Source organism: Podarcis gaigeae (genome assembly GCF_964106915.1).
Source record: "Podarcis gaigeae genome assembly, chromosome: 17".
NCBI lineage: Eukaryota > Metazoa > Chordata > Lepidosauria > Squamata > Lacertidae > Podarcis > Podarcis gaigeae.
In genome coordinates this window covers 18914828-18926541 of record NC_139694.1, presented here as the reverse complement: position 1 = coordinate 18926541, position 11714 = coordinate 18914828, and the positions used below count along the sequence as shown (strand labels likewise).

Sequence of the window (11714 nt, the reverse complement as noted above, 5' to 3'; positions counted from 1 at the left end):
ACGTTCAGAAACCAAAGCTTCCAAAAAATAGTTCACAAACCGAAACACTCACTTCCAGGTTTGCGGTGTTCGGGAGACAAAACGTCCCGAGAACTAAGCTGTTAAAAAACCAAGGTACGATTGTAGGTAAAATACTTATAAATTGTAATTCTATATCGTTCTGTGCTATAAACAAGAACATAGTTTGTGTACCTGATCAGCTATTCCTCCTGGAAGGATGGTTTTCACTATCACTCCAGTTGATTTTCCACCCACTATCCCAAATCCCAGGCCCGATCCATCATTCACCAGCTCAATGGTCTCCACATGCTGCCAGTGAACCTGAAAATATCAATATTGAAAGTTAATTTCAACAACAACAATAGAGGACAAGCATTTGTCTTGTTTCTAGTGTAACAGAGCACAGAACTGTAAACATGCTAAATATTGGCTGTATCCTCACTCTAGAAATCTGCCTATGAGTAATCACTATGCAGCGCTGTTCATTCTGAGCGTATTCAATGGCAAATCAACAGTGTTTACCGTCTCAATGAATTAGCTCAAAATGGGACCAGGAATCAAAATTAAAGCTTGTAGCTGAGAACGCATGTTCTTTTCTATGTAGGCATAGAAAAAGGAATTGAGACCCATTGCTCTGAAGCAGTCAATATAACAGAAAGATATAAAATTATGCATGCCATGGGTGATGAGATGTCTTTCTACCTCATAATCCAATGAAGCTCCATGGTAGAGGTGGTAGAAGCTCAATGTGTATTCAGATATATTCAGTATGCCTCAATGTGTATTCAGATATATTCAGTTGTCACAATTCCTCACTGCCCATTTGTTTGTCAGGAAAGGGCATCCAAGAAGGGAAATGTCAGCTACCCTAACATCCTCTGCGTGGCTCACCCAGATGGCTGAGCTGGAAGAGGTGGGCCATAGCACTGGCTGATGTAGAGGGATGTTCCAATGATGCACCACACCAGCATATAAAAGGGGCTTGTTGGCAGCTAAGAGGGACTGAGGTTCAACTTCCAAATGGCAGACTGCAGCCATGGTGCTGTTAGGTTTCTGTTAAGTGCATCTAGGTGTGTGACAGAGCCCTGAAAGAGAAGGTCCACCCTGGCTGGGAGAAAACGGCAAGACAACTGTGCTAACTACAGGATTGCCAAGAACCAAGGATGTCTGGGACAATGAGGCACCTGAAGAAAGGAGACAACTGGTGGGCAATATTGGATCGCAAGATCTTCTCAATGTACTTGTCAATTATAAGAAATTCAGGACAGAATTTTCACAACTAGGGGTGGTATTCAACTAAATTACTGTGCCAGCAGAAGCCACCACAATGATTCCTGCTACCAACAAAAAAGACTCTCTTTCCCTGCATACCCCCTGAGCACTCCCCACCCCCAAAAAAAATCTGTTCTGGAGGGTTAGAAGAATCTCCAGAATAGTATGCAAGGGGAGAAGAGGGAGATGAAAAAGATTAAGTCAAAGCCTAAGCACCTTTCTTCTGGAGAAATAGGTTTAATAGCCTCTATCACTATTAGGTGACTGATGGCTTCTTGCATGATTCACTGTACTTTAGGGAGTGTTATGTCAGCGATGGGTGGAACTGGTCTAGAGGGCAGTACTGATGTGAGTTCTTTGCTGCTGCTGTGATTCAATGTAGACGCTTCCCAGAAGGGTAGAATGCTATGGAGTCTTGCCCACAATCCAAATGGGTCTGATACCTTGATTGACACTTGGTCATCATTCTTGGAGCCTGAATATATCTTTCTATCTGTGGATTCACCAAGTCTACCCTACCGCAAATCTTGAAATCTGGAACTTAAAGCGAACTCAAAGCCAGGTGGGAGCAGCATGTGAAGAGCCACAAATTCTGCACCTCTGACCTTCCTACAGAAGGAACATTGTTGTCTGAGCACTAGGAGACAAATTGACAGCGTGGGAAAACTTCCCTTGGAGATGCAGTTTCACTCAACCGCCTGCTTAATGTTCTGGGAGAAGATTATGCATGACTATCTTGACCTTGAGGCAAGGGGTGATTAGTCTACAAGACTACGGAAAACAGCATTTAAACTGCAACCACCAACAAGCTAAGAAAAGGAAGGCATGCTTGTTTTCAATGCTCATACAGTGTACTCACTGGATTGGAGTGGGCTGAGATTGTACTAGCAGCTGATGGGGACCGAGAAATCACAGGGCTGATAAGCTGAGGCAAGGCGCCCCTGGCCACAACCAGCTGGACACAATCCTTTGCTTTCTGTAGGATCCCGATAGCCTGTTGGTGTGTGATGGTCTGGTCAAGGGGTTGCCTGTTAATAGCAAGGATCTGATCGGCTTCCTGCAGCCTTCCATCTCTATCGTAGGCAAGCGAAGGGTAAAAGAAATGATCAAAATTAAGTGCCACCAAATATTAGTTTGTCAGTTTTTCCAAAATAGTTTCTTTTAATCCTGTTTTTCTGTTTCCCCACCCAAACTTTTTTTTTTAGAAAAAAATCTTTCCCTACTGTTTTGCTGTGAGCAACTATTTTGGCACCCTGGTGATCAGCTTTCTTTGAAGCTAATCCCACTGCCACTGTCTCCTGGCTTCACCCCACAGCTAGTTCCCTCTCCCTGCACCCGCATCCGAGACTAAGCATATTACAAGTGGGTTGCTTCCAGCTCTTCCAGCTATAGCCTGGGAACTTCATTCTTGACTTTGAGCCTGCTGCTTAACAGAGCATGTGCTCTACTTCATTCACGGTACAAGTACTGAATATTCATCAATCCATACAGTTTACTTACCAAACACTGCCATCAGGTGTGTAAGAGGGAGGTGGGGAGGAGACTAGTTTTCCTTCTTTAAAACTGAAGAAGGAAACTACATTGGAAGGGACATCTTTCTGCTCTTAACTTAATCACGAAAGGGATTCATTCATTTGCTGGTGGAGAATTTATTTTCAGGGAATCACATAATCTGCCTTTCTTCAGACTTGAGTCAAAGTAAACTGAATAAAACTAAGCTGTGAGCCTAATCCATGTTTCTTTTTAGGATCAATAAATTTATTAAACAGTCTTTAAAACCTATGTGCCCAAAACATACTGGTCACAAACTAAGTGCTTTCAAGTTTCATTGCTTCCAACGGGAGAATGAAACTCATGTTTAATTCTCTTCTGCTGAAATCAATAGAATTTAAAAATATTTTTATTTTTATTAATTTATATGCTGCCCTTCAAACCAAAAGCTCCCACAGCAGTACAAAACAACCTGCAGAATACACACATCAATACAGAAGAAGAATGAAACAAAGAAATATCAAGAATCAAATAAATTATAGAAACCAACAGATTCACCATGTTAAAAAAAGAAAAACTAGGCAGGGGAAGGAGTTAACAATATATCAGGCAAACAGTATACTGTTGCAATGGGACAGAGTGTGAGAAGAGGAAATAGAGGTCATAAGAACTTAGGAATATTTATTCATTCATTCATTCATTCCCCAGCCAGTCTGGGCAGCTCCCAAAAGAATATTTAAAAGGGTGGGAAACCTTCTGGGCAGTCCTTATCCTTTGCCATATAACAAAGGAAAACTGAAACAAGTATAAATGAACACAATGATTAAAAAATAGATAAACAATTTGGAAAAGGAACAACTTCAGAAAGATCTGAAATTCAAACTGTACATGAATGGCATGAATATTACAATCTTTATAACTTCCAATGAGCTATCAGTTGTGAGCAATATATCCTTTTGTAGCTGTTATACTATTGCTCATGACTAAAAGAGGCACGTCTCTTACAGATTTCTTCCCATCTCTAAAATCTGACTAAGAAAGTGGTTCCTGGCAATCTCACCTTTGTGCCACACTTCCGTCTTGAATCTCCTGCACAAATATGCCCAGTTCCCCTCTATATTCACTCTTCAGGCCAACTACACTGAAGCCTAGACCACCGCTTAGAGGCTTCACAAGTTCTATGGTTTCAACAAGGCGTCCCTGTAAGAAAAACCAGCACCATTTTGAAACAAATTCAGAAGCAATATAGTTTCAAAGTTTGTGCATGTTTAACAAAACAAATTACAAATAAACAAACCAGGCAGGCAACAAATAAATCCAGGAGGGGCATAATGAACAGGTCCTGTGGTTAGGCAATCTGGGCGTCCCACAATGAAGCATCTCTTCACCCTTCTCTTTCAAGCTTTGGGACTAAGTACATATTTACATATCCACCAGCATGTTCACTAGCCAAATCACAGTTTGCAACCATGCAAAAGTTGGTTGGGAACTTGCATTTAGGGTAACTACAGTTAGTGCTAACATTTGGGAAGCAAAGCTCATAAAAATCGAGAAAACTTGTGGTGGTTGGGCAGAGATGATTGCACAGGGTTGATGAGCTTTTTTAGGGGAAGAGTACCATGAGCTGTAGAGCTATTTTGGGGGACTAATGCACAGGGTTGTGGAGTTATTTTTAAGGGGGTTGCCATAACTCGCACACCAAACAATCCACAGCTTTGAAACGCACACAGCAACAAAGCCAACTTTCATCTCCCAAATCGCCAGCAGCGGGCACCTAATGACTGCCCAAGGGGTAGATACATTCATTGCCCACTACAGTTGGATCCCTCTTAGGAATAGATTAGGAATCCACGATGGACCACAATCGACCACGATCATCCAGGGATCTACCTGTAGATTGCGGTCAACCGGTTTGACATGTCCGCCCTAGCAGAAGGCCACAGTGCCAGATGGTTAATTCAAGTTATGATGTCCTACCTGTGCCATATTTCGGATCAGTAGTTCAAAGTCATCACTAGCAGACTTCACAATAATCTGAGGAGATCGGGCAGCTGCTTCTAGCCCACTAGAAAGACTGCCATTCTGCTGAGCCAACAGATAGGATTCATTTGGGAGTGAAGTTTCCACAATAGCAGCATGATGAGAAAGCTGTAGGAGTTCGCCAGATGAGGAGATAGAAGGTGCAACATGTACCTAAAAGATTATGCAACATTACTGAAGAACACAACTGGGGTCCCAAACCGTGGTGTGTCTGCATTTAATATTCATATTGATTTTCAATTATATTTTCATTGCTTCTTTTATTCCTTATATTATATTTTCCTTTATTACCATTTGAATTCTATGGAACATAAGAAATAAAAGAAGCAATAAAACTACAATTACAAATCACATAGCATCTAGCACGACACATTACAAATGCTATAGCCAGCAGAAAACAGCTGAAAGAAGTAGTGGTCCGTAGGATTATTTCTAAACTTTGGGAACTATAGCACCAGGAGAAGATCTTAGACATTACAAACAAATCATTTGGATACATCATTCTATAGCAGCCTAAGGGCTATTTTGGGTGCATCCACTGTTAAAAGACAGAATGCTGGAAAAGATGGCTTAATGTTCTCATAAGGAAAACAAAGGCCATCTTTCTTGGAATATAAAATGGGGGCAGGCTTCAATGCTTTTAACAAATCACAGCTCTTGGAAGCTCATCAAACTAATACTTCTCCCCTCTCTTAGGGAACAACATAGCATGCTTCTGCTAATGCAAAAAAACTGCTTTAGAAAGAAAATATTTCTCTCTTACTACCCTTCCAAAGGTAGAATGGGAAAAAGTCAGGATGAATCAATGATTTTTAAAATATATATATTAAAAAATGTTTTTTTTATTTAAATCAATCTTTTTAATTTAAATTGGATTTTTAAAATAAAATGCTTTTGGAGGAAAAAATCTTTCTAAAGATAGTTTTCTATTTAAGTTACATTATAGTCCAAAGGCCATCAGGAAATAAGGATTTGTTTTAAGTTTTTCATGTGTGCTGAAACTCAGTCTGTTTTTTTAAAAAAAGTTTAACCACATCAGTTAACAAACATGGATACATATACTATAATGTTATTGTTTGAGTTAAATTGTTTAAATTGTTATTAATGAAATGATTATTTTTCTCCTTCCAATAAAGTACAGCAGAAAAGTTGTCCAAATATAAACAGATAACTTATTAAACCTCAAAATAATTTCATAATTATCTGTGTATGTATTTCTAACAGTATAACCAAATCAGCAATTTTTTATATAACTGTAAAAACTATTCTGAAAAATTATTATTCCAAAAATGAAACCTTCATCTGGTTGTAAATATTAAGATTATACCAGCAGGAATGCCCTTCTGTAAAAAAAGAAGAAAAAAGATTTAAATCAAGTCTTACTGACTAGTGATTTAAATCATGATTTAAATCAAATCCACCCTAGAAAAAGTGGAGCACAGCTTCCTAGGATGCCTTTAGATCAGCTGCAGAAGAGAAGAATGAAAACATAACCTTAATTCATCTAATTCAAGACCCTAAGACTTCTTCTTGTTTTTTTTAATAACGCTTTAGTATAGACTATGGTAGAGTTCTGATGTATTATTGACTACGAACTCGTCCATAGTAATTGATAGTGGCACTCCACTCTAATGATCTTTATTCTTAAAGCTAATTAAAGAAATTGAGTTGCATGTTCAAAGGGGATTAGCTTAATGTGAAAAGACTATGTCAGACAAAGTGGCTTCTGGTTACTGCATTACAGGGCAGCAGAGGGGGTGGGTCAAACCAAACCAAACAGAAAAATGAGAGAGTAACTCAGGTGTATGGGGAAAAAAATATTTTAGTCACTGTGAATCCAATTGGCCAATAGTAAACAATTTAAGTGGCATGACAGCTTTAAGTCATGCAGAATGACACTCTTGTATAAATACCTGTTCAGTGAATACACCAATCATTTCTGTAACACTTTCCAACATTCAGTGTGCCCTACATGTCTGGCCTCTTCCACAACCACCCTGTGAGGGCTGAGACATAGCGACTTGCCCAAAGCTAGCACATGAGCGTCACAGTCACATAAGTATCTGAATCTTGACCTACTGTACTACTCTGGCTCCAGCTAGGATTAGTACCTTTCCCTCAAGAAATCCCCAACAGCTTTAGAAATGAGAAGGAACTGAACACGTGCCATTTTTCTCTGCACAGGGAATGGGAAAAATGGTCTGATTAATTTCTGCCTGTTAAATTCACCAGTTCAGGGCAGACTGTCAAGGAAAAGGTGGCATTGCCTACTCACAAACTGATTCTCCCTGGCCCTATTCACATGCACTTGGAGTCAGGGGCACCAGAACCACACAGCTACAGTTTACATGTGAATACCTAGAAGGGACGCGGGTTAAACCACAAAGCCTAAGGCTTGCCGATCAGAAGGGCGGCAGTTCGAATCCCCACGACGGAGTGAGCTCCTGTTGCTCGGTCCCAGCTCCTGCCAACCTAGCAGTTCGAAAGCACTTCAAGGTGCAAGTAGATAAATAGGTACCGCTCCAGTGGGAAGGTAAACAGCATTTCCGTGCGCTGCTCTGGTTCACCAGAAGCAGCTTAGCCATGCTGGCCACATGACCTGGAAGCTGTATGCTGGCTCCTTCGGCCAATAAAGTGAGATGAGCGCCACAACCCCAGAGTCATCCGCGATGGAACCTAATGGTCAGGGGCCCCTTTACCTAGAAAGTAAAGGTAAAGGACCCCTGGGTGGTTAAGTCCAGTCAAAAGCAACTATGGGATGCGGCGCTCATCTCGCCTCAGGACAAGGGAGTCGGCATTTGCCCCCAGACAGCTTTCCGGATTATGTGGCCAACATGACTAAACCACTTCTGGTGCAACGGGACACCGTGATGAGTGCCAGAGCATACAGAAATGCTATTTCCCTTCCCGCCACAGCGGTACCTATTTATCTACTCATTTTTGAACTGGTAGGTTAGCAGGGCATTATGGGAAATGATATATGGTGACATAAAAAAAAAAGTTTAAAGCCCAAAAAACCTGACACTGCTAGGGACAGAAATTCCAAAAAAGATTGCTAAGTTGTTTATGTATGTAATTAAAGCTACTCGCATCCTTTACACTCAAAAATGGAAAAAGGAAGAAGTTCCTACTCAAAAAGAATGGATAAGCAAAGTTATGGACTATGTCGAATCAACAAAGCTAACAGCTAAAATAAGAGAATCAATTGATGATTTTTTGTTTTTATTTTTGGAAGAATGGAAGCCCTTTCCAGATTATTTGAACCAATATTATAATGTGAAGAACCCATGAGCAGGATTTTAATTATGAGTAACAGAAAGAATTAGAGACTGTTGTATTAAGATTTTTGTTTAAAAAAAAAAAAGAAGGAAGGAAAACAGGGTGCAGCAAGAGGGGGATAAGAAAAACATCTCGGAAAATGAGATGGGAAGTCGATAATATAAAAGAATATTTTTTTTAATATGTATTGGAATTGTAGCTGGAATTTCTGGAAGTTTAATAAAAGAAATTGGGGTGGGGGGGGGGAGAGAAACGCAGGTGTGTGCTCATCCAGATTAAGTATTTCCACAGGAAACAATAGGACTCTCTGAGTGTGTGTATCTGCATGTGATTCAGTTCAGATGTGACATATTCTAAAGTAGCTCAGTGATCATTGCCACACAACAATAATGCCTTTTGTAGTTGTAAGTCATATTTTTCATTGCATATAAACTGTTCTGCTACACAATAAAAAAAGCCACCGTTAACTCCATGACGAGGTAGCTTTATAGCAAAGTGATTATGTATATACTGTATGAAAGGAGCATAGCTTTGTTCTATAAATTGCCTTAAGCTAATTTGCCACAATTGCCTTTCCTTTTACTGTATATAACATCTGCAATATTGGCATAATTTGGAAGGAAACAAACAAAAAAAAAACCCACCACCCTTCGATGCCACAATATATGATAAAATGTACATTTGGGTAACTTTCATTGCAATCAAATGCTACTTTCTGCATTTTGTTTGAAATGTCACCCAATTAAAAAAAAATCTACTTCAGTTGCATTTATGGAATGTCAGCATTTTAGGCAACAAAATGAGAGTGAGCACTTATTTCAAAAACTTTTGCCTTAACTCGCACTGAAAGGAGCGAAGAGAAGGAGAACAAGGGCAATAAAATTTAGGAGATCCCTGCTTGTTCTTTGTTCAAAGCGCATTCTTTGGTAAAGCATTTCATCTGCAACCTACAGGAGCACAAGTTTTGCTAGGAAGGTGGAGCTAGGGTGTCAATGCATATAGGAACACATAAAGATGGGGTTGGTTTCTGTGCTTAAAATGGGCACTAACACAACAGTGCCACTTAACCTGAGCTCCTTTGTGCCAGGTTGCTGCTGCATATTGAGTTGGAGAGGGCAAGAGGTGAAGCAGTGATGAAGCTGGCGTGCTGCAAGCACACCAGGAGAGCCAATCCGGTGCTCCTGCTGGTGCCTTTGACCTGCACAAAACTTACTGCCTCCTCGTGCTCCCCTCTCCCTCCCAGTATGCAGACGCAACTCAGCTGAGGGGAGCTCAGGGAAGCGGTGCAGCCCCACAGCGCTGTCCACTGCTGAAAACAGGGATACTATGATCATGGTTGAATTTATTGCCTTATATGTATAAAGAAAACTATGCAATTGGACTACCTGATAAAATAGCAATGGAAGTTGCACAAAACTCTTGGAAATTTGAACTGGTCTCAGAACCTAGTTTATATTTCTTCTTTTCCAGCCTAAACAAGCTGATGGCAACAGTGGCTTCCATGAAAGGTTATGCCTCTAAGGAGTACCATATTTTTCCATGTATAACATGCCCCCATGTATAAGACTAATGCCATCTGGTGTCACATTTGTATAATGCATGCAAAACACTCTTAAAACATTGTATTTGCAGCTGAGTCTTGTGTCCAGCACCTTCTACACTGACTGTTTATATCGTATTTTTCGCTCTATAAGACGCACCAGACCATAAGACGCACCTAGTTTTTGGAGGAGGAAAACAAGAAAAAAAATATTCTGAATCTCAGAAGCCAGAACAGCAAGAGGGATCGCTGCGCAGCAAAAGCAGCAATACCTCTTGCTGTTCTGGCTTCTGGGATAGCTGCGCAGCCTGCATTCGCTCCATAAGACGCACACACATTTACCCTTACTTTTTAGGAGGGGAAAAGTGAGTCTTATAAAGCAAAAAATACGGTAATTTCCCCAGGATGGAGAAGGTGCTTAGCACAGTGCCATGATTTTAACAGAGGACTTCCGACTTCTGATATCTTTCTCTGAGAGCTCAATGTCTTAATTGAAGGAACGTTGGTACAGACATGGTGCTTAAAAGCAGGAAGCACTGAACCAAGAGCAATCTGTAGCTGGGTAGAAAGACAATGGCAAAAGGATTTGGTGTGATCCATGCTGGATAGTTTGGTGTTCAGGGTAATTAAGTAGTTCTGCAATTTACAGAATCGTGTGTAGGTCTACTCAGAAATCAGTCCTGCGTTCAATGGGACTTAGACCCATGTAAGTAAGTGTGCATAATACCACAGTAACGTCAGAACTGCTTGCAACAGAACCAGTTGGCCGGTTCTGCTCTTTTTCTTCACACATTTTTCCCCAGTGGAGCACAAGATGAGCTCCAGCACTTTTTTCCCCCCCAGCTGGGGCTGTGCACGGGCTACAAATCAAAGGAAAGCAAGCATAGTTACATCTCAATGCAACTCTGGTTGAAGCCACGAAAGAAAGAAAGAAAGAAAGAAAGAAAGAAAGAAAGAAAGAACCAAGGAAGTAGAAACAGGACATAAAAGGGGTGCACGTGAAGACAGGCTAGACCCCTTACACTGCAGTCAGTAATTTTCCACCCTGCAAAATCTATCTTCAAACTTGTATGAAAAAAATTTGAAGAATGTCACCCAGCCAAGGAAAGGGATTTTTCTCATTAGCACAGCTTTGAGCTTTTCCAGTGGAGGAGGGGAAGCAAGCACTGTTGGAGCGAAGGCTGGATTGCCAGCACTGAGTGGTGGTTGCGGTTGTTTTTATTTGAATATTTAAATATTCCAAATTATAAACAAAAGCCAAATGAAGACTTAAGAAGTTCGTTATATCACAAGAGCAGAATTTATTTTTATTTCTTTTAGTTTTGTCGTTGCTCCCTTATCTTCAAACACCGGGCTTTTGCTATGGCATCAGACTTAGAAAAACGGACAGAGTGGGAATGCTCAGAGGGAAAATATGCGCTTGCTTTTAGCGTGCTGACATGCAAATGAGTGCTGAAGGCTAAGTACCAGTTTCTCTCTCTGAAAGAGAGAATTGATTCAGTTTGGTTTAGTCCCTAGCTGTTGGGATTTTCTTCCTACTTATCTTGCTTACTTTGCATTTTAAAATCCTCAACATAAGCAACAAATCTTGTTTATTTTAATGAAAAGGCTTACAAGGCAACCTATCAACAGGCATCTGAGCGCCAGTTATAAAACATCCACGCTTAAGTGAAATGTTCTAAACAAATAACTAAAAACTCCTTAAGCTTTGGTTCTTCCAGCCCTTTAGCATGCAGACAAGGAAGCTCCATATCTCATCAAAGGAATTCTTTCCCAACTATGCCCAAAAATGCACGTTTTTTTTTAAAAAAAATACATAGCGCAGAAGAGTAAAGGCACTGTAATAATGATAACAGAATGTAATAAGCCATGTTATACGTGGATGAGCAAAGATGTTGTTGCTTCTAGCAAAAGAAAAAATAGAAGGGAAAGATTTTTATATTTTCATTTCTTCAAAAGGTGGCCAATGGCTGAGATATATAGCAGTAATACTAATGTTATACTAAATTTGTCATAACCCAGTCGGATGAGCGGGGTACAAAGAATAATGTTGTTGTTGTTGTTGTTGTTGTTGTTGTTGTTGTTGTTGTTG

General features: G+C 40.3%; 1 protein-coding gene across 27 annotated transcripts in view; it reads right to left on the bottom strand.

Moving 5' to 3' along the window:
* MPDZ (multiple PDZ domain crumbs cell polarity complex component) overlaps positions 1 to 11714 on the bottom strand; it is a 116015-nt gene that overhangs the window by 87208 nt on the left and 17093 nt on the right. For all 27 annotated transcript variants that reach the window (XM_083718157.1, XM_083718139.1, XM_083718163.1 and 24 more), the window contains exons 4-7: positions 4741 to 4956; positions 3824 to 3963; positions 2132 to 2345; positions 193 to 321 (exon numbers count right to left, since the gene is read on the bottom strand). In XM_083718157.1, coding sequence (XP_083574283.1) covers positions 193 to 321; positions 2132 to 2345; positions 3824 to 3963; positions 4741 to 4956 — 699 coding nt within the window. The remainder of the gene's footprint in view (positions 1 to 192; positions 322 to 2131; positions 2346 to 3823; positions 3964 to 4740; positions 4957 to 11714) is intronic.